The sequence below is a fragment of the Suncus etruscus genome, chromosome 5, assembly GCF_024139225.1.
Source record: "Suncus etruscus isolate mSunEtr1 chromosome 5, mSunEtr1.pri.cur, whole genome shotgun sequence".
NCBI classification, from domain to species: Eukaryota; Metazoa; Chordata; class Mammalia; order Eulipotyphla; family Soricidae; genus Suncus; species Suncus etruscus.
Window position 1 is genome coordinate 75,653,830 of NC_064852.1, and position 22,797 is coordinate 75,676,626.

At 36.8% G+C, this 22,797-nt stretch overlaps 1 protein-coding gene across 1 annotated transcript in view; it reads left to right on the forward strand.

Moving 5' to 3' along the window:
- The first annotated feature begins 1,412 nt into the window (after positions 1-1,412).
- Positions 1,413-22,797, forward strand: part of TANC1 (tetratricopeptide repeat, ankyrin repeat and coiled-coil containing 1) — a 158,327-nt gene continuing 136,942 nt past the window's right edge. The window contains exon 1 of the mRNA XM_049773092.1: positions 1,413-1,481. Coding sequence (XP_049629049.1) covers positions 1,421-1,481 — 61 coding nt within the window. The 5' untranslated portion in view covers positions 1,413-1,420. The remainder of the gene's footprint in view (positions 1,482-22,797) is intronic.

The following is a 22,797-nucleotide window of genomic DNA, read 5'->3' on the forward strand; positions in this document are numbered from 1 at the left end:
GCAATATAAATGTGTTTAAAAGATTTAACCTTTTCTTCTTTTTTTTTTACTTAGTTGAGTATATATTCTTTTTTTAAATTAATATCTTTATTTAAATACCTTGATTACAAATATGATTGTAGTTGGGTTTCAGTCTTTTAATAACTTTCTTTTTTTGTTGTTTTTTTTGTTTGTTTGTTGTTTTTTTTTGTTTTTGGGTCACACCTGGCTGCGCTCAGGTGTTACTCCTGGCTCTGTGCTCAGAAGTCGCTCCATATGGGACTATAAGGGACCATATGGGATGCCAGGATTCAAACCACTGACCTGCATGCAAGGCAAATGCCTTACCTCCAGGCTATCTCTCTGGCCCCTTAATAACTGTTTCTTAGTCTTTCTCCTAACATAGTCTTCTTGCAACCTTGTTTATTTTCTGTGATCCCCTTTGTCCTACTAATTGGCCCCTACTAATTGTCCTATGCGTTCCCCCCCCCCCCCCGCCCCCATTTATGTGATTTTCACCTGAGACTCATAGAGTCCACAGGGAGAGCACTGGCTGCAATATGATTTATGGTTGAGAAACAGATTTAAAGGATCCCTCCACAGTGATTCAGGCCTGTCCTTAACTTTCCATTTCACTCCCCACTCATAAAACTCTGGATCATAAAAACTCATTGTATTGTGCATGAAGGTTCATGGCCTAAACTCAAATTTCAAAGACACTTCTCACAGGAAAGCTACACATTGTATTTTGTTTCTCAGTATTCAGCATGCTTTAACTCCCTGATATCACATTTTAAAAAGTATTTTCACTGAATTTCACAAATGTTTGTTAGGTTTTTTTTTTCCCTTTAAGTTATGTTTTATTCCAACAACCATTCAAAATGGTTTGTTTTGATTTGTTTTCTTGTTTTGTTTTGGTTTTGAACTACATCTACTCAGGGCTTTCTCCTGTGTCTGCATTCAAGGATCTCTCCTGGTGGTACTGTGGAGGACCATATTGGGTGTCAAGGATTGAAGCCTGGTTGGCAGGAAAACATCCTACCCACTATACTAGCACTTGAATCCCTGATTCTCTGTTTTATTGTTTTCTTTTGATGAACTGTGTTCGGGAGACCTATTTTTCTGTGCTAAAGATGTTTCAGTAACAGGTTTAAATTTAGCTTGTAACCTTAATTAGATAAAGAATGCTGAGAATGCACTTACTATGGTTTTTTTAACTTTTCTAACAAGATGGTATCCTTCTGATCACTTTTCAAAAGTTATAACACTCAAGGCTTTAGCATTTATTTTCTCAGTTGAGTTATAGAAAATGAATGTAAATCTCAAGAAATTTGCACACTGTAAATTTGAATCAAGTTAGTTCTTTTGTCAATATGCAGTATATATAAGTTCCTTAATTCCCTTTCTCCTTTTTCTCTTCCAAAGCAAAAGTGTGTTGAAAATGTTAAAGGCTGTGCTGAAGAAGAGCCGAGAGGGAGGAAAGGGAAGCAAGAAGGAAGCAGGTATGTGTGCAATGGGGCAGCAGCCCCCACTCACTCAGGCTGGGCAGGTTTCATAGTTTCAGAATGAGTCAGAGATGTGATCTCATTGGAACAAAGAATAAATGTGCTGGATACTGAAAAACTAAGTACATTGAGTACAGTGCTTAGTTTTCCTAGGAAAAGTGACTTGAAAATTGAATTTGGGCCATGAACCTTATCCTTGCCCAGAGGACTTTCAAAGTTCATAATTTTTACAGGCCGTTCAGACTGAAGCAGAGTCACAGATATTAAGGAATAGCAGGTGTGTCCAGGAATTTGGTTTCTAGAATGCCCTTTCCCTTTTCCCACACACAATTGCATTTTATATGTTTGACCAACTGCTGACTGACTGGCTGTCATCTTTGAATATCAAATTTTCCTCCTAACAGGTGTGGCTCTGCTCAGTGCCAGCCTGCTAGGCAGACTGCTAGGTTTCATTAAGATGAGAGCTACTTAATTTGGTTTGAGTTTCATTCCTAGTATAGAGTTCTGTTGTATATGTGATTCCTGGTGCTTTTATATCACATTCCATGTGGTAAACCTCTAGAAGTCACGTTGGTGACTTCTTTGTGTTACACCCCTGTTCTTTGGCTAGAAAAATGATATATAGCCTACTGTTAGCACAATTAAAATATGTTAACATGGTTTAATTTACATGAAATATGCCATTTTACATGAAATATGCCATTTTACTCTGTAATATTATTTTAATCAGTCATAATAGAAAGGTTGGCTTTCTGAATTGTATTTCAAATAATTATAATTTCTAGAAAATCTTTCCCACTTCCCTCTGTTGTCTTACGTGTGTGGTGTGTCTCAAAGTTGAGTTTTGGGGATGTGTGGCAGTGCTTGGGATCAAACTACAAGCTTCATACATGCCAAGCAGGTACTCTAATGCTGATCTACACTTTTCAGTTTTAATTTTTGTCAAGTAGAAATAAGTATAATTACTAACAATATATTATAGGATTATAGTCAACTTTATTATTAATACTCAATACTCTTTTTATTTATTTTTGGTGGTTGTTGTTGCTGCTTTGGGCCATACTGGGCAATGCTCAGGGATTATTCTTGGCTCTTTACTCAGGAATTACTTCTGGTGATGCTCGGGGACTATGCGATTGAACCCATGTTGGCCAGCATGCAAGGCAAATATGCTATCCACTAGGCTATCGCTCCATCTCCTTATTTATTTATTTATTTTTTTTTGTTTGTTTGTTTTTTGGGCCACACCCGGTGACGCTCAGGGGTTACTCCTGGCTATGCGCTCAGAAGTCGCTCCTGGCTTGGGGGACCATATGGGACGCCGGGGGATCGAACCGCGGTCCGTCTCCTAGGCTAGCGCAAGTAAGGCAGGCACCTTACCTCCAGCGCCACCGCCCGGCCCCTCCTTATTTATTTTTTAATTTCACTAATTATAGTGAAGTTAAAAGATCTTGTAATACTATTTTTGTAATAAGTTGTTTCTATGTTATATAATAGAGGATTTATAAAATTTTGATAATTTTGTGTATAGATGGATTTGGGGAGGGATCTGGCACATCCAGCAGTTCTTAGGGCTTACTCCTGGCTCTTTGTTAAGGGTTCATTCCTTGTAAGGCTCATTTTGGTACATGTAACTCAAGTCCTTTGCCTACTGTATTCTCTCTTCAGCCCCCCACATAGATTTTCTTACTACCCCTTAAACCAACTCTTTGTAAATGGCAAAAATACCTTAAAAGCTACAGACTGTTATAAAGTTGTTAAAATTACTTTAAGAAAGTCTTAGGTAAGCAGGTGGGAAGAAAAGAAAAAAAAAAATAACAGAATTGGAAGTCATTGTTAGCTCTTAACCTTATAAAAGCAACTGCTGGCTTTGAGTAATTAATTAGAATTGTTACAATGGAGAATTTTTACTTCACACAATGTTTATCCAGTGGGATATTCATCCTCTGCTGGATTCAAGCCAAACATCCTTTTCTTTAGTTCTCTGAAGGCTGTTTAAATCTCCTCTTCCATAATTTAGACTCACCTGCACTCATCCTAGGAACTTGATGTGCTGTTTCAGATGCTTTATAATTTCCAGCATGATATAAGTACCAGCATAATAACCTAAGCTGGAACTGTCACGAAGGTGGTCATTTTTCCCAGAGCCAAGGTGTCCATGCCAAAGCTCTCTACTTAGTATTTCTTTCAGAGTAGGTCTTCCGTCCTCTTTGGCCAGTGCCAGACTTGTGTGAAGTAACCAATCTAGTGAATGATTGTTAGCCTCTGCTTTTCTGATGGGCTAGGCGGTGAGCCTAGTTTGTGCCTGCAACTTCCAGTTTTTGATTATGGGGTTTTTTGGTCTTTAGAAACAAATACTGCTTTTTCTGGATATTTTTTTTTTTATTTTCCTTTCCCAATACAATTTCCACACTATGGCTTTTTACTGATGCAAATCAACTTGAAAAAGCACTGGGAACATTTCTCACAAAACATCTGTATGGTATGTGCCTTTTCCCGCTTAACTAGAACCTGGTCGTAGTCATTGGGGAACAAAGCAGATGGAATTTTAAAACTTAATGAAGTTATGTCACAAGATGATTGAGGAAAATAATTGGAATTTGACCATTTGTATGTTGAGCTCTGTGCCAACTCTCATTATGTAAGTAAATTGTAGCTGTTTCTCTGTAAATTAAAGCTGGCTAATCTATAGAGACTGCTTTAAAACTTCAGTAATAATATCTCCTGCAATATGGAAAATTTTTGCTCTGTTTTCAATTTAACCAATCTTTGTGCAAAGACAAGGGAAAAATCATTTTTATGTACTTGAAAGGACAACCATAGAAATTTAGAAAATATATTTGTCTGAATTATTGGGTTCAGCTTTTCAAATCCTTTGTAGATTCTTTTTATAGATAGCCTTAAACTAAACTTTTATGTTGAACCTGTTTTGGGAAGTTGAAAAATTTAATCTCTGAGTTAAAATTAGGATACTTTCAAAGAAATGTGTTTTTCAGAAGTATTGACAGATTGTTATTTCTTCAACTCCTATCTTTAAAAAAATACCACTTGTATTTTACTTTAAGCTCTTGGTAAAATTTTAACTGGTTGTAGAAGAAAAATTAAGAAAAAATTTAAGGTGATACTGAAATCTATGTTATAAGTATATAAGAATATTTGAAATATTATGCTTAATGAGATAACTATGTATAGTATGGAAGGCATGAATGAACTCTGAAACTAGTAAAAAATCACTATACTTTTAAATCTAGAAAATAATTAGAAATGAACATAAATGTTTTCTGTAGGGCATAAGTATCATATCTATCTAGAGAGGGAAATTGAATACTTTAATTTTTTTGCAGGGGAAAGTACATTTACCTATTCCTAATATTACTTTATTGCAAACGAACCCTATATTTTCTTGACCTTGAATTAGATTAAGGAAGCGAAAAAAAATCAATATTAAACCATTAAATGGGGCGCATAAGACAAAGGCAATTATTTTGTTCTTTCTTGCTCTTACGTGAGATCTGAACAAGAAAATAAACTGTTATTTTTATTTTGAAGTTATCCAGATATAGCTCCCATGTCTCCCATGTCTCTCATTTTTCCCCCTCTGTTGATTGACCTTGGAATTAATTTTTTTAAATTAACCTTAGTTTACAAAGTTATTGATAGTTGAGTTTTAGACATATAATATATCAACAGCAATCCCACCACCAGCATGAACTTCTATCACCAGTGTTCCCATACTTCATCATCCCTCAACACCCCTTTCTTCCACGCCCTGTCTGCTATCTTGGAAGGTACATTACTAAGTTCAGTGATTGCAACTCAGATCTCATGTTTTCAGTGTTGTTGAATCTATGCTTTTGATGTATAACTATATTACTCTCCCATATCACCAACATAACTGAAGCCTTGACCTCAATTCCCATTACTTCCCTTCTCCACCTTCTTTCTTTCTGCCTTGTCTTCTCCATAGGCTCTGGGTTTAAGGGTGAACTAGGCATCTCCTTTTTCCTATATTATATTTTCTGATACAGTTTTTCTATAGACCACAAGTAAGTGATATCATCTTGTGTTTGTCTTTTTGCTCTGGCTTGCTTCACTCAACACATGTCTTCCAGTTCCACTTTGCAGAAAATTGCATGCTTTCATCATTCCTTAGTTGCATAGTATTCCATTATAAATCATTGTCTCTTAAATGACCTTTACTGGCAGAAATCTTTAGGTTATGGCTATTAAAACTTTTAAAAGGTTACTTGAAAAACGAATTTATTTATTACTGTATGGTATGATAGGACTATGAATCTAATAAGAGTTTATAGTGGCTATATATAAGCACCATAGGAAATTAGTGTCTTATCTGTATAGTAGCACTATTTAGGAAATAAATAGGAAAATGAGTTCATTTTGCAAAGGAAATAAACTTTATTGACCTAAGAAATATGTGAGCTTTAAAGTAAAAAAAAAAAAGAGAGAGAGAGACTTTGCTTAGTGTCTTAAAGGAACAACTGATTAAGAAGAAATGTTTTCTTCCTGAATGGGCAGATTAATGATCTTCAGCCAAGAAGGTCTTCAGCTCTTACAAAATTATCTATACATTTAGAGGAAAATAGGTTTTTCTAAATACCCTCTGCTTCCACTTATAATGACTCCTCCATTATCAGTATTACCCCACTACAGTGATACTCTGATTGCTGTTGATGAACCTATCCAGTGGTTGGCAACCTGCGGCTCGCGAGCCACATGTGGCTCTTTACATTTTAATTTGGCTCTTCTGTGTGCTGGGCGGCCACTCCAGAAGTCAGGACTCTGCTCCCAGCCTCTGTCAGTGCGCGCCCTGTGTGGCTCTCAAAATAAATTTCAATCCTGGTTTTGGCGAGATTTGGCTCAGTTGAAAAAAAAGAAAGGTTGCCGACCACTGACCTATACATTGATACATCGTACTCTGAATTCATGGTTTATAATAGCTTTTTGCTGTGTATTTTTATAAACTCAATAGCCTGCCATAAAATAATCTTGTTTTAAACACAGCACAATCAGTTGATTAAACATTTTCACCTTGAAGGGTCAGAGTGATAGCATAGCAGGTAGGACCTTTCACACAACAGATCTGGGTTCAGTCCCCAGCTTTCCATATGGAGCCCATTAGGAGGAATTCCAGAGTGCAGAACCAGGAGCTACCTCTGTGCACAGGTGTAATTCAAAAACTACAACAACAACAACAAAAATTTTACCTTGAACTGGAGAGATTCTGCTTTGCATGTACTTGATTCAGGTATGTTACCCAACTCCATATTACTTCTCAAGCACTGCCAGGTCTGATGTATAGGCTCTCCTCAAAGCACTATTGGGGTGACTTTGCTAATCCCTGGCAGTTCAGGGCTTGGGCAGGATTGTATCTTTGGGCCCTAGTACTAAACTGATAGCATGGTTGACTATTACCAAAAATGCTTTCCAGGTCCCTGAGCATCATTTGGAGCAAAACAACCCCCCATAAAAGCAAATATTCATCTTGAGGAAAATACAAGCTTAGGGACTGTTCCGAATTGGAGCAGATGAATGATTGCAAATGGCTGAGCCTCATTCCAATGTATGGATTCTCGTCGCAAGAGAGTCTGGGCAAGTGTGTATTTGTATATTCCTAGGGCAAAGTAGACCATACTTCCCAACAAGATGCAAATTGTAGAGATTTCTTTGTGGATCCTGTGCGGTTCTCTTCTGCTTAAAAAACCAATCAGACATAGATATTTAATAAAGTTCACTTGGTATCCACATATTGAATACAACTTTTGGTCAGAGTTTTGTATCCAACTCCTGCTTTGCTGTACCTTCTCCCCTGGTGCCCAAAAGTACTATTTTATCTAATATAGGTGATGATAATTTTATTACTATTTTAGCACTGTAAATAAAGCCTTTATTCTAGAGGTGTAGCATTTGTCTGTGTCTTTCCTAGGAAAAAGCCAGTCATGGCCCTGAAACTCTAATATTTTTTGCCCTGAACAGTTCTTCCAGTTTTTCCATAGTGGTGTGGAATGTGTTTCCCAAAGTAGGTGATGTCCTCTTGGGGGTGAGGGGTGATGCTTCTGGAACAGTTGGGGGTGTTTAGTAGCCTCAAGTGCAATTGAGGTGCACTTTCTTTTTATTTCTGTAAAGAAGGTCGATTTCCAGAAGGGTGCTGAATGATTTTTTTTTTTCCTGTAAAGAGGACTGTAGGCCACATAAGTTTGGAAACTTCTGTAAAAGTGACTTCAAGTTGAAGCAGAAGAACAGAGTTCTTAAAGTTCAGCGAACTTTTAATTGTGGTACTTCCTCAATTAAAATATAGTCTGATTAAGGAAAGGTTTAATATGCCAAAATAATTGTTTATTAGTCTTTTCCTTTGAGTTTAATTATTTGTGTTCCTTTTTTTCAGCAGGGGGGCTTAGTTTGAAGCAATTTATTTTTAAAAAAACATTTGACCTTCACCTTTTTGTCATTAAAACCCAGCTGGTTGACTAAGTACACTTGTAATGGTGTTAATTAAGGCATTGGATAGTTTCTAAGCTTGAGTGTGTACTGAGTTAATCTATTAGCTTTGCATCTAATCCTTCACTTTGAATTTGTGGTAAAAGGAAGCTGTTTGCTCCTAAAGTTTAAAAAACCATTGATGTGATTGTTAAATGTGGTATTTTAAGCCATTCCAGGCTGCAGTCTGGTTTTCAGTAAATCTTTCTAAAAATGCCTCCATACAAACGATGCTTTGTTTTACCAGAAAATATGAAGCTGTTTTTGGTTATTCTGTACTGCATTGCCGGTTTTCTCTGGTTGTAGACTATTATTTAGGAATGTAGTATAGTGACTGACTGTCTTGCTGAGCTATGAATATTTAGTATTTCATTGTGCACTAGCTCCAAAAAACTGTTTTCCAAGTAACAAAACAAGCAGAAATAATTTAATCTAAGGGCCTTCCTGTACCCCTCCCACACACCTTAAGAATGAGTCTTTAAAAACATCGGGATGTAATTTAAACATAGAACGGAGCCAGACTGGGTTCATAAGAGCAGGGTATGCTTTTTCCTTTGCTTTGATGAGTTCTTTTATCACTTCTTCATAAGTTGTCCCTCATTTAGTGTATTGTCAGGTATTTTTAAAAAGCATAAACTTTAGAATTAGAAGGTAGATTCAAACCCTAGTTTTACACCTTTCTGTTTTCTTGAACTTACGTAAATTGCACATCCTTGCTAAACTGACTTTTAGGAATGTTGTCATAGTTAATAACCTTCTCTCAAGTATTTAGCTTAATATTTGACTTCTGCTAATCAATAAAATTTTATCATTTAGAAAACTGTTGTTGTGGCACCTCAAAGAAAAAACAAATCCTTCATGATACCTTATCCTTTCTCTTTTGAAGAGAAAGAAGGACTGATCTCAGACAAAAGAATGAACCTAGACACTGTTCCATGACTTTCTAGCTATACTATTGAGTCTCCATCAACTTGATATACCAAGGATTATCTTTGCTCATTTTCTCATAACACACTGGAAAAATTTTGAATCATTTATCTATCATGGTGGTACTTGATACTTTGACATTTGTTATTTTGCCTTTTAGCCTATTTCAATAATTATAGTTGTCCTTGTTCTTTGTAAAGTTAAACTGAAAGGCTTTTGTATTTGTTGCAGAAGAGATTTTAGGAATCTTAATAGATTTCTTGGAAGGGAGGCACAACTGGTAATGCACAGGACTTTTGGCTCTATGCTCACTCATGACAGTGATTGGGGACAATACAAGATGCCAGGGGTATTGAATCTGGATCAGCCACATGTAAGGCAAGCGCTGTATTATCTGTACATCCTGTCTGGTCTGTCTGTGCTATGCTGCCCTATCATTCCAGCCCCAGAATCTAATACATTTTTAAGTATAGTTTGCTAAGTTTTTAATATCTCAAAACTTGTTTTTTCTCATACATTCTTGATTAATGGAGGTCTCTTTGTAGAAGCCCCTTACTTTATTCTTTATGAAGGCTTTCTATGTTTGGGGAAAATGTAAAGGTTGAAAGACTAGAGAAAGGAACAAATAGCTTTCATCGTGTCAGACACTTATATGTAATGGAACAGAATTGTCTGTTGTAACTAATTGTTTCCTGTGAAAGGGGCATAATTAGGGAACAGAAGAAAGTGAAATCACAGCTTATTTTGAATTTTGCATTTTCTCTGGCAAATAAGACCTCCAGAAAGTTACAACCAAGCTGAATCATCGGGAAGGATGTAGCAAAAATATTTCAAGCAACACTTTTTTACTTAGGCCCCTTTTGTAGGAATATGTATAAATTTATAGGAAATGTAATGGGAAAATATAAACAATAAAAAGACATATTTTTGGACTAAGTTAATTTGTTACACAAGTTTTGTAGACTGCTGCCTTTCTATATAAAATAAGTTTTATTTTATAGATACCTAGTATACAGACAAGCATTGCCATGAATATTTTCTTTGTTCCCATAAACATTTATTTTCATGTGACATAGTTACATTTCATAAAAGAGAAATTCTGAACTTCAAATACTATACAACAGATACAAAAATCTTGATTCCATGCAACCTTGCAGATAGAGGTTAGGTAGGTTATCAGAGATTCTAATGTGGATGACTTTTGTTTCAGTAGCACATGATCTAAATGTATTCTTCAGAGAATGTAGGTGTCGCTCATATGTTTGTCCTGTAGGATAGCCATGATATACCAGTTGGGTAGCCTTAGACATGATGAAGAACACCAAACTGAGAACCCCTATTTATAGCTGAAATTATTGATCTATGTATACACTATTTTCTTAATATTCTCCCCTTCTGGTGACAGCTCATTTTATACTAGCCATTAAAATGACCAATATTGAGTTGGAGATACTTGACCTTTTTTTAAAAAATAATATCTTTATTTAAACACCATGATTACAAACATGACTATAGTTGGATTTCAGTCAAAAGAACATCCTCTTCACCAGTGCAACATTCCCATCACCAATACCCCCATCTCCCTCCTCCCACAACCCCTGCCTGTATTTGACACAAGCATTCTATTTCTCTCATTAAGATTGTTGTGATAGTTGTTAGTTATTTCCTTAATTGCACCACTACTCTTTGTGGTTAGCTTCATATTGTGAGCCAGTACATTAATGTCCTTAACAGATCACTGAGACTATTCTGTGTTTGATACTTGTCCTTTGTGAGGATTACAGCGCTATGCTAGAGTAAAGTAAGAAGAGCAAGAACAGAACTTCTGCCTTTTAACTCTTCAGTCTTAAAGTTTATTTGTAGAAGAAAACTATTTTAAAGTGAGTTTGGGAGCATTATATTAGTAGATTTGACACCAGTTATATTATTTGTATATAGAGCATGCTGTCCTCAAAAATGATGCTATCTTTTGATAGTGGTTATAATGGATTGAACTACTTGTTGGGAATGTGTAGTTTACTGAATTGGCTAGATCAAGACTGGAAGAAAATTCCAAGATAAGTATAGTAAGAAAGCACAGTTTACACTATGAATTTTACTGTGATTGAATTTTAGTTCTGAGAAGTTAACAATTATACACTCAAGTTAAACAAAGCCCAAGGTTTTTATTCTTTCCACAGTATACCCAGCAGTGCTCGGGTTACTCCTGGCTCTATGTGCAGAAATCGCCCCTGGCAGGCACAAGGGACTATATGGGATGCAGGGATTCAAACCACCGACCTTCTGCATGAAAGGCAAATGCCTTACCTCCATGCTATCTCTCCAGCCCCTCTTTTCCTCTATGTGAAAACTTGTTCTGTCTGGTTTTTCTCTTTCATTTTGTGGCCCCTGGATTGTTGTGATAGACTTTGCTTATTAGGTCACTTATGGAAATTTTCAATAAACTTGCCAATAGTGAAACTGCCTGTGTTTGATGGGTAGCAAGTATCTCTGCTTTGGTATGATTTCATGTTTGTACTGAGGTTTATAGTCTGATGACTTAGAGTCAGTCAAGTAATTTTTAGAGAAAATCAAAATAAAAATATGAAGTCATCTCAAATAATCACCAGGTGTCCCACACATAGCACTTGATAGTATCTCTGTGTACAGCTAGGAAGTCAAGTTTGCTTGCTACTTTGCTATGCCAAAAACCTGATTCCCAGTGCATTCTGAGCAGTAGGCAGGGATAGTTCCAAATAATTGAACCTCTCCTTTATCATTTACTATCTTCTTAATCACAGAATTTGTATCCATGACTCATATTGTTGGTTATGTACAGTATTTCCTTCTTTCCCCCAACAAAGATAAAGATATGGGATGAAAGACTTTAAGATCTGGAAGAATTTTTATAAGTTGAGTTGTTTGTTTATTTTTGAGGCATATTTGGAAAAGAGCAGGTTGAGGTAGCAAGTTAAAGCAAGACATTCATTTTCTTTATCTCTGATAGCTCCATTATTTTTATTTCTAGCACTGAGTCCTATCCTTGAAGTAGAAGATAGTAGATTTTTTTTTAACTCTTGAAATTTTTAGTTTGATTATTTTATTCTGTAGAAACATTATAACCCTATTCTTACCCACCATGATTATTTCTTTTGTTTGTTTGTTTTTGTTTTGGGGCCACACCTGGTGATGCTAAGGGGTTACTCCTCGCTATGCGCTCAGAAATTGCTCCTGGCTTGGGGGACAATATGGGAAGCCAAGGGATCGAACTACAGTCTGTTCTAGGTTAGCGAGTTCAAAGTAAACGCCCTACCGCTTGCACCACTGCTCTGGTCCCCATGATTATTTTTGAGATCCTTATATATATATATATATATATAATCTTATAGGTGAGAAAAAAAATTGGAGAATCTACCCTTCTGAATTCTTTGACAGGTCTAATAATTCAAATGGCATAAGATAGATTAATAAGATAGATAAAAAACAAATATAATTTCACACATATGGGGACACTACGAAGAAGTGTATGTGGGACTCCCTGACAGAAATTAGGGGTGAGCTTAGGATAAAGATAAAAGTCTGGTTAATTCAAAGGGAGGAGGCTATCTCACCTGACTAAAAGAGCAAACATTTGGTAACTGATGTCTGCCAGCCCTATAGGTAGGTCATTCAGATAAACAGTTATTTTTTTTATAGCCTCTCTTTTGCGATAGATCCTTTATCATAATGTTTCTAGATAGTTAAGAGAAAGGTAAATTTTTTTCCTTGAATCTACTGGTTCTAAATTGTCTTTAGCCTAAAATAATCTAAATGACAAAAAGGCACATTTTGAGGGAAAATTTCTGAAGCCTTTCAATTTTAATACAGATTCAATTGTCCTAACATCTCTGTTTCTTTCTCTAGACCTTAAAGTTTTCTGTTTGGTAGCCTTTGAAGCTATTATTCATCTATTCTGTATTTTTGTAAAGCCATTCAAACATAATACATGTAATGGCAATATATAATTAACAATTTAAAAAGCATTGCGTGCACGTACATGCTGCATTTAAGAAAGTATTCTTTATGGCATGTTTTATTTTGTGAACAACAGTGTTGATTGAATACATTATAATATTTTTTATATTAATACAAATACATAGTCTTTTCAAGAGTTGCATAGTATCATGTTGAAAAAGTACCCTTTAATTTATTTTATAATTTATCTGGACAGTTGTATCTCCTTCTCCCACTTCCAGTTAGAGTGAATCTTCTATGCTTTTATAAGAACAGTTGTAAGAAAAAAATTGTTGTCTAACAACTTCATTTATTACTAATTTTTCTACACTGTATTAAATTACCCTTCAAAAATAGTATTTTTAAGTCCATCTTTAATACTAAGAATGCTTTTTTATATGCTTAGCAACATGTGCTGTAATGAAATTATTTCTCTTTGTCAGTAACATAGGCATAAGTTTGTATCTTATATTTTGTTTTGGTTCCATGGTACTTAGGGGGTGGGGCTAGGGTAGAGTGTGGGCAGGTTGTTCCATGGTGATGATACCCTGTGGTAGGGGAGATCAAATCCGGGCTTTCTGCATGAATAGCATTTGCTTTAGCCCTGTAAGAACACCTTGGGTGCCATTATCTTTTTTTAATTATTCTGTAGAAAGAATTCAAACACATTTTTCTATTTATTTGCCATCTAAAACCATATTGCCTAGTTTTATATTCTGGGTTTACAACTTGCAAGCTTTTTGAACTGGAGCAAATTATTTTTCTATGCCTCGTGGGTCATTTAACAAGGATTAAATAAGGTAATATTTTTAAATAATTAAACCCATGCTTGGAACATGGGTTACATTATATAAGTATTTGTTAAAAATTAAAATAGAATTAGTTTTTTTCTGTTCCACCTGTTGATTTTCTCCCCTTTAATTTCAGTAATTGAAGTTTGGTAAGCGGTTAACTATTGTTTGTTTCTAGCCAGAGATCCAAACATATAAAAGTGTGTTATGTTTTATTTTGAATTATAAAGCTTTAAAATATATTTAAGTCATTCTTTTGTTTGGGGGGCCATATATGGTGGGGCTCAGAGCTTACTCTGTGCTTCTGTGCTCAGGGATCATTCCTAGAATGGCTTACATGCCACATAAGTTGTTGGGAACTGAACCTGGGTTGACAGCATGCCAAGGCAAGCACTTAGCCTCCGTACTATCTCTTTGGCCCCATCATACTTTTTTGTTTTGTTTTTGTTTTTGGGTCATACACAGTGGCACTCAGATTAGTTACTCCTGGCTCTGCGCTCAGGAATCATTCCTGGCAGGCTCGGGGTCTTATATGGGATGATGTGAATTGAACCCTAGTCAGTTGTGTGCAGGCAAATGCCCTATATGCTGTGCTCTCACCCTGGCCCCCTTTCTCTCACTTTTTATAAGAATTTTGGTGAATAATTTTTGTTTTGATTCTATGAGTTCATGTACAAAATCAGTTTTTCTGATTTTCCCAGAAAATTCTCTGGGAAGTCAGCTGTCTTTCCCCCAACTCTTTATAAGGTTTTTTGTTTGTTTGTTTGTTTATTTTTGCCTTTTTTGTTTGTTTGGTGGAGGTTTTTTGTTTGTTTTGTTTTCTTTTTTTTTTCTCTCTCACATCCTGTGGTACTTTGTGCTCAGGATCACTCTAGCCAGGGCACTGAGGATCATGTAAAGGTTCCTTGGTATCTAACCTGGCTTGATTACTTGCCAAACAAATACTTTACCCACTGCACTATCTTTTCAGTCAGAGCTTTGATGTCTTTAATCTGATAAAATCTCTTAAAGCTTTAACCTTTGCTCTAAGAATCCAAGCTTAGCGATTCTGAAGCTCTCTCTCTTTCATCCATGGTTATTGGACAACGTAGACAGTATTTTGAATTCCTTCTGATTTATTGAAGCAGCGTATTAAAAGATGAATAAGTGCTTCTGTTTGGTTTGGGAAACAGATTTCCACTTTTGAATCAACTTACTAGTTCTTTAAGTACAAGTGTTTAAACTTTTTTGAATCTCATTTGTACCCTGGCAAATATGTGGTCATTCTGTCATACAATAAGTAAGGTTTATGCAAATGAACAACAAAAACAACCCCAAGCACAAAAAACCTTCAAGGTTTAAGCATAATAATGTTGAAAATGTAAGAACTGTTTTGTTTTCATCTCTTGGTGTCTTTCATATTAGGAAATGTCCATCAAACAAGGAGGGAAGATACATTGATAGAAATACTTGAATATTTCTACTTAAAGATTAAAGTTTAATAGTAATTAAAATTAATGTTAATTAATAATATTAATTAATTTCTTGGATATTCAAATGCTTGGGAGAAGGAGTTAAGAAATTTTTTTTCTCAAGATGTTAAACCAGAAAGTTAATCTCAAAGAGAAAATGTGGTTCTGCCAATAATAGTTGCCTTTACTGTATACTGTGTATCCGATTGTATGCTAAAACTTATGAATAGTTAGTTCCTATAATAGTTTATCAGTAGAAGTTAAAGAAGTAGTTTCAGATTTTACTTTTGTAAGTGGCAGAGCCAGGATTTGTACCCAATGAGTCTCTGTCTCCTACGCTTATATTGAGATCAGTACAACAGCCAAGTTGTTTAAGTTAAATTCCCCTGACAAGGGAAAGTCAGGCTCAAGTGGTAGAGCACAAGTGAGGAGAGCAGTGATGATAGGCCCTGGCTTTAGCTAAGTGCTGGAGTCAGAGTTGGTCCGTATGGTATGGTATAGTATGATGTATGGTATGATATGGTATGGTATGGTAAGGTATGGCATGGCATGGCATGGCATGGCATGGCATGGGCTTGCTGAGAAAGGAGAAGGAATGTGAGGCCTGAGAGCAAGGCTCTTGCTCTACCACCAAGAACTTTTTCTACCTGTGAAGTGAGGTGATGAATACAATCTAATTCAATTTTCATATAAACTTTACAGCAGGGGTCTCAAACTTGCAGCCCGCGGGCCGCAAACGGCCCTCCATACAACATTTTATGGCCCTGCCCTAGAGAAATCTTGTTTTGTTTTGTTTTGTTTTAGTTGTTTGGGTCACACCCCCAATGTTCAAGGCTTACTACTGACTTAGCACTCAAGGATCACCCCGACTTTGCCTCCTGCGGCCCGCAGGTAAATTGAGTTTGAGACCCCTGCTTTACAGTGATAGACCTGGCATAATCTAAAGCACTGGCCAGGGGTCAAAAGGGCTGCTGTGGGACCCTCAAAGATAACCACATAGGAATAGGACAAAGGGCCACAGGAAGGGAAAGTAGGTCATAAAAATTGAGAAAGTTGAGACATGTTAGTCTAAAACCTAGTTCTCAGACTTAAGCACTGGTTCCTAAATCTGGCTAGATCATCTGACAAATTTATTCGAATTTACACCCAACCTACTGAATCAACATCTGGTGGGCTTAAAGCTTCTGATTAGTTTTCTTGTTTACTTGTTTGGGGGTTATTTGTTTTTATTTTATTTTTTGATGTGTGGGATCAAACCCTCAGCCTCGCACTTGTTCTACCACTCATCTATATCCTCACTCAAGTTTCTGTGTTAAATTTTTTTTTCTTTTGACAAAGTGGCCAACTTTGGTAGCTGCTGGTTTTGCTGTTTTGCTTCTGCCTTTAGGGCAAACCCCAGCCAACCATGGCAAAGGCTTGTGCAGTGTCTTTGAAAACTCTTTGGAGAAGAAACTTCTCAATACCTAGTTAACCTCAGTTTGAGCAGCCTAGTGAAGATGAATTTGAAATACTGATGTAGAAGCAAATGAGTAAATAGATTTCATTATAGAGACAGGATTTGATCAAAGTAATCTTTCAGTGTTTTTAATTTAATTCTTTTGTTTATGCTGATTTCTGCTCTAATTTTTCTTATTCTTACAGTGGCATATTAGTTATTCAGATAAGTAGTAATGAATAGAATGTTGATGTTAATTTATATGCAGCGATTGTTTTAGTGGCTATTTTCCCAGAGTCAGACTTAGAGAATGAATGAAGTAACTCACATTCCATTTTATACTTGAAAAATCATGATTAGAGTGGAATGTTAATATGGTGAGCAGTGGTAAGACAATATTGACATTGTTGCTAAGATATTTTGCCAGACATGTCATTGAGGCTGCTGTTTTGGAAACTGAACAATGCTATACTTTTTTTTTTTTTTTTTTTAGTGGTGATGGTACTGGTGCTGATTCTGGAATAGGAATATTGCAAAGGAAACAACAGATGTAGAAATTGTAAAATCATCACATTCTCTCTCCCACTCCTGCTCCCCAATACAGGCCTGAAAAGAATATTGTTAAAATGCCACTTGCACACTATTTAGTCTGCTTTTTTCTTGGTTCATTGAATTACTTGTATTGCATTTTTCAATGTGGGGAAGAAACTAAGTGCACCCTAGACACTTTGAGATATTTTCTCCTCCCAGTGTTTATAGATCCCATTTTCCTTGTCGGGATTTGAAACTAAGATAAATGACAGCAGCTCGCTTTTATTCTCCCTTGCTCTTGTGATGAGGCCTGTTGGCAGACAGCTTTGCGGAGGGCACTGCCAGAGTTTGGAATTGAGTAGTCGTGAGGGGGTGGTGTACTGGTTATGGTATTGTTCTAAAAATCTTTTCCCCTCCACTTATTTTTCCACCCCCAAAATGTCAGCATGTCCAACATGACAGAATGTTCTTGATGATTATCATTTGGAGAAACATGACTTGCTAAATTATCCGTGGATGACAGTCAGGATTTTTCTTAAATACCCGTAAAACAGCACTCCATATTCAGTTGAACTTCGGTTAGGGGAGTCACTGTGCAGGGATTCAGACTAGTGTAATGCCATTATTTGAAGTCAGATTGGGGTCAGACTGTGTTCAAGGTCTGATCTTCCATGTCAGTTCCCCAGACTTGAGATGACTCACTTACCCCTCTAAACCTCCCATAACAAGGGAACATTGACACTATATATTTCAAATGGAATAGGATGAATATTATAAGTGGATACAAGTAATTCCAAAGTGCTTAACAAGGTGTCTGGTAAAAATAAGATCTATCCTAATCATCCTCATTGCTAGGATGTTAAATTCAATAGTATACACACAGAGTTAAACAGAGATCTCTGGCATGCTACTTGAGTCTTAATGTCAACTACAAGAAGGCTCACTGAGCTCCAGCAGTTATAGTGGGGGTAGGTGTAATCAAAATGATGAATGACTTTAGGAGTTGGATATTCAGTGGGTAATTACAGTCCCCAGCCTCATTGCAGATTCCAGGGCACCATTCTTGTGAATGCTATGAGCACGGTGGTGTTGGTACTCTTTTATTTCCAAGAAAATTCTATGAAAAAGCAGAGAACTCTGTTAAAATCAATTAATAGGAAATACTTGTTGTTTTAAAAGTTTATAGGGAAGGGTTTATTGATTAGAGTATGGAAGTTAACAGAAAAATCAGAGTACTGACAGAGTTAGGCAACAAGAAACTAGGCATGTTCAAGTACATATACAGAGTAAGGAACTGGATCTGGGACCGCATGATGGTTTTAGAAGGAACATCAATAGGGGGCCAGAGAGATAGTGCAGTGGTAGGGCATTTGCTTTGTACACAGCTAATTCAAACAAACCTTGGTTTTAATCCTGGCATCCCATATAGTCCCCTGTACCTGCCAGGAACGACTTCTGAGTGCAGAGCCAGGAGTAACCCCTGAACACCACTGAGTGTGACCCAAAAACAAAAAACGAACAAACAAACAGAAAAAGGTAATCAAAAGGTAATCAATAGGAAAAAAAGAATTCAATCAATAGAAAGATCATCTAATATGACAGAATCCTGATATCACAGAATCCTGGGAGAAAATGGACTCTAATGTTTTGGGCTAACTAGAGAGAGAAGGGCAGTCTATCCCAGGTAAATTGAGTAGGACAAGAAGGCATAATTAGAAGGAAAGGAAGGAAAAGTGAGCTGTCTAGACAGGGTACTTTCTGAGTCACCTTGGGAAGCCAAACAAGATAGATACAAGTGTGTATTTCAAAGAAATATTTACTCACAGGCCAGAGAGATAGCAATTAGGCATGCCTTGCATGCAGAAGGACGGTGGTTCAAATCCCGGCATCCCATATGGTTCCCCGAGGCTGCCAGGAGCAATTTCTGAGCATAGAGCTAGGAGTAATCCCTGAGTGCTGCCAGGTGTGACCCAAAAATATAAAAAACAAAACACAAAAAAAAAATGTTTACTCAGAAGTAAACATTACAAAATATTCTCATAAAAATGTTGAAACATTTGTCACCCTAAAATATAAAAGGAAGAAATACTGGATGTCTCTATGTTTCAACAATAACTGTACTTGAGGGATAGTACAGAACTTGAGGTGCTTGCATGTTACTGACCTGTTACTGTAGTGTAATCCTGGACATTACATATGGTACCTTGAGCACATAGGGAGAAGTAAGTCCTGAACAGCACTGAAAACTAAAGGAAACAAACAAAACAAAAAGTTAATTTCTTTTAAAATAAAAACTTTTCCAGAGAGATAATACAGGAAGTTAGATACTTGCTTTGAATATTTCTGAACTCAGTTCCATTCCTTGCACCTCATCTTCCCCAACATGTCTCAGATGCCACTCTTGAGCACAGAGCCAGCATAGCAGGAAGAGCTACTGATCAAGTATGGCCCTAATCGCCTTCTCCCCCCAACAAATGAAAGAAATGAAAAACATAAAAAAGAATATTCTCCTCTGGCAGTAAGAGACAAGGCTCTCAATAGCCAACCATGTTCCATCTCAAGGGCTGTATACCTTCCTAGCATTGCCAGGTTTCACTCCTGAACACAGAGCCAGGAATAGTCCTTGAGCACTCCCTTGTATGACTCCAATCCCTTTCCTCCTACCACATAACTATCATCAACATCTTACCAAATTTCTAATTTCTAAATGTGGATGTTATTTTCCCACTGTCATCAGGTATATACCAGTTTATATATACTGAGTATGTTTATTCCATGTTATTTTTAAAATGTTGACCGTATGGTAAATTCTACTTTTTCTTTCTGTAACTTAGGTCCTTGGCAATGAAGATGTGTGTGTGTGTGTGTGTGTGTGTGTGTGTGTGTGTGTGTGTGTGTGTGTGTGTGTGTGTGTGTGTGTGTGCACTCTGCTTGTTTGGGAGGAGTGAGAAATAAGAGGGGGTGAAGTTTGCTTGTTCTGCTCAATGTCACAATCATGTTAGTGTTGTGTGTGTGTGTGTGTGTGTGTGTGTGCACTCTGCTTGTTTGGGAGGAGTGAGAAATAAGAGGGGGTGAAGTTTGCTTATTCTGCTCAATGTCACAATCATGTTAGCGTTGCACAGAGCACTATTGTTTTAGGAGATTCTGTGTGCTCTCTGAGGTTAAGGACATGGTTCAAAAGCCTCATTTCCTGAAAAAGAAGGGAGTGGAAGCAGAAATGAGCCAGTGAGTGAAGTGGATTTGGAATTCTTTTTTTTATTTATTTATTATTTTCTTTTAAATTATGAGGTCCCCACTAGTGAGCATATTATTTTGATTTTAAGTAATTTTATTTTTATTCATGATAAATGCATGTGTATTTTCTGAATCTCTGAATATTTGAGTACAATTTTTTGGTGGATATCAGATTTAATAGAAAACTTGGTGTAATGTTACCAGGTTTGGTTGTGCTTTATTGTGCCTTCTGCTGTGATATAGATGTGGTATACCTTTTAGTGGGTGGTGCTGGAGAGAGAGAAGTACTTTGAATTGAGTTGTGTCCCCAAAGACACATTCAAGTCATAATCTTTTTGATACCTGTGAAAGTAGCCTTGTTTGGAAATACAAACCCTTTTCTCATTGTTTGCTGAAATCATGTACAAAATGAAGTCATACTAGATTAAAGATGAACCTGATTCAGAATGACCAGTATTATTAGATGAGCTATGGATCCAGGAAGGGATGCCACATAGATAGCTGTTTAAGTGATGTTTTTATATTGCCTAAAAGCACCAATAACTTTAGGTAGTGCCAGAGACTTGAGGGAAAGCGTGTTTTTGATTCTCTGTGTTCAGAGAGAGCGTGCCATTGCCTGAAATTTTGATTTTTAAATTTAGAGCTTGCAGTAATGTGAGAGAATAAATTTTTGGTTTAATTAGAAACTTAACATTTCTATCTCTTTCATGTTTTGTAACAAGAAATATAAAATTTTCACTATGAAATACCACCTTCTTGCCTTTGTGATTCCCAGTCCCAGCCACACAGGAGAACCACAGTGGGAAGGATTTTGCTTTCTATGCAGGCCTGGGAAAGTGCTACTAATGCTGAGCCACATGGTGGTATCAGCACAACCACATGGTACTGTACACTGGATCTAATAGTACCTGGGGATTTTAGGTGGTGACTATATTACAACAGGTGAATATAGAATATGAATTCCAAGATTTAAAATGAAAGATGCCAGGTTTCATTTTTAAATGACATTGCTTCTCTATTCTCAGCTCCTTCCGTCTTCATCCAGGCCAGGCATAGTAGCCAACCTTTCCTGTTCCCTGTGGTAATGAGATTGGCATTTAGCATCTAGCCCTGCTGTAGAAGGCTGGCCTAGCGGTTGCATGAGTTAATCAATTTACAATGTGAAGTGAAACTCGAAGAAGCTATTTAGGATGCTTGATGACTAAACATCATTCTCAGATCCACTTCACTTGTATGTGACAGCATAAGGTGTTATTGAAAGAAAATGAATGATTACTGGGCTTTGGTACCTCCCAAATAGAGTGTTTAGGAGTGCTGTGTAGCCAATTAAGCAGCTGACATGAGAAGTGGAAATAGGCTATAGAGAACAGGTTTCTTTCACAGTAGTCTTGTCTAGTGCTCTGTGTAGACCTACATACTCTATTTTTGTTTCTCCCTGCTCAGTATAGGAAATGACATATTTTAAGACTCATCTCAGTAGTCCTTCCTTAGGGATCTTCCTGAGACAGAGAAGTGGGCCTCCTGGGATCATTTACATTTGGCTCTGACATTTGTTGGTGCCCTTGGGCAAGATGCTTAGTGCTTTTCTGTGCCTCAGTCTCCTCATCTTCTTGAGGCATAATTATAGTACCTACTAAAAAGGGTGGCTATACAAGAGTTTAATAGGTAGGAAGTGCCTACACACCTATTTGGGCACTACTACAACTTAAGTATTTATTAAAATGTATTCCTCTAGGGTTGAGTAATGGGAGGTTCATGGAAGTTTTATATTTTATTTTTCACTTAAACTAGTATTTTAATTGGCAATTTAGATAATATAAGTAAATTATTATTAGAATTTATAGTGGTATTTAGCTAGTAAATATCCAACTGTATTGGGATATTGTAGTGAATTTTTTCCCTTCTTTTAATTAAATCAGTGTGAGATAGAATTATAAAGTTGTTGATGGGTTTATTTTAGTCATACAATGTTTCAACACTAATCCCTTCACTGGTGTTCATTTCCTACACCAGTTTCATCATTTATCCTCCTACCCTCCCCAAACCCAGCCTGCCTCTATGGCAGATGCTTTTCTTTTCTCTCTCCAATTTCTCCCTCCCTACCTTCTATACCATTCAGTAGTAAGAATAAAGCTATTTTGGGAGGAGAGGTGGGCCAAATTCCCACCTAGCTAAAGTCATCCTCGCTTCACCCACCACCTACAGTTGCCACTTTCCCAGTGGCCCTGCTTCGTTACTCCTCTATGTATCAATGAAGATACATCAGTCTGACCAGAACTCCAGATATGCCAGTATTTGGGCTGATATCACCAGGACTTTTTTGAGTGAGAGCAGGCACCCATCTCCCATCTTCTTGTACTTCTGGAAGGCCTGGCAGCCATAAATGCCACACAAACATAGTCTCCATGTCTGGATTCAGGCAGCCTCCATAGACTCAATTTGTTCTCAAAAGAAATGTACGCAAATTCAGGAAGGAT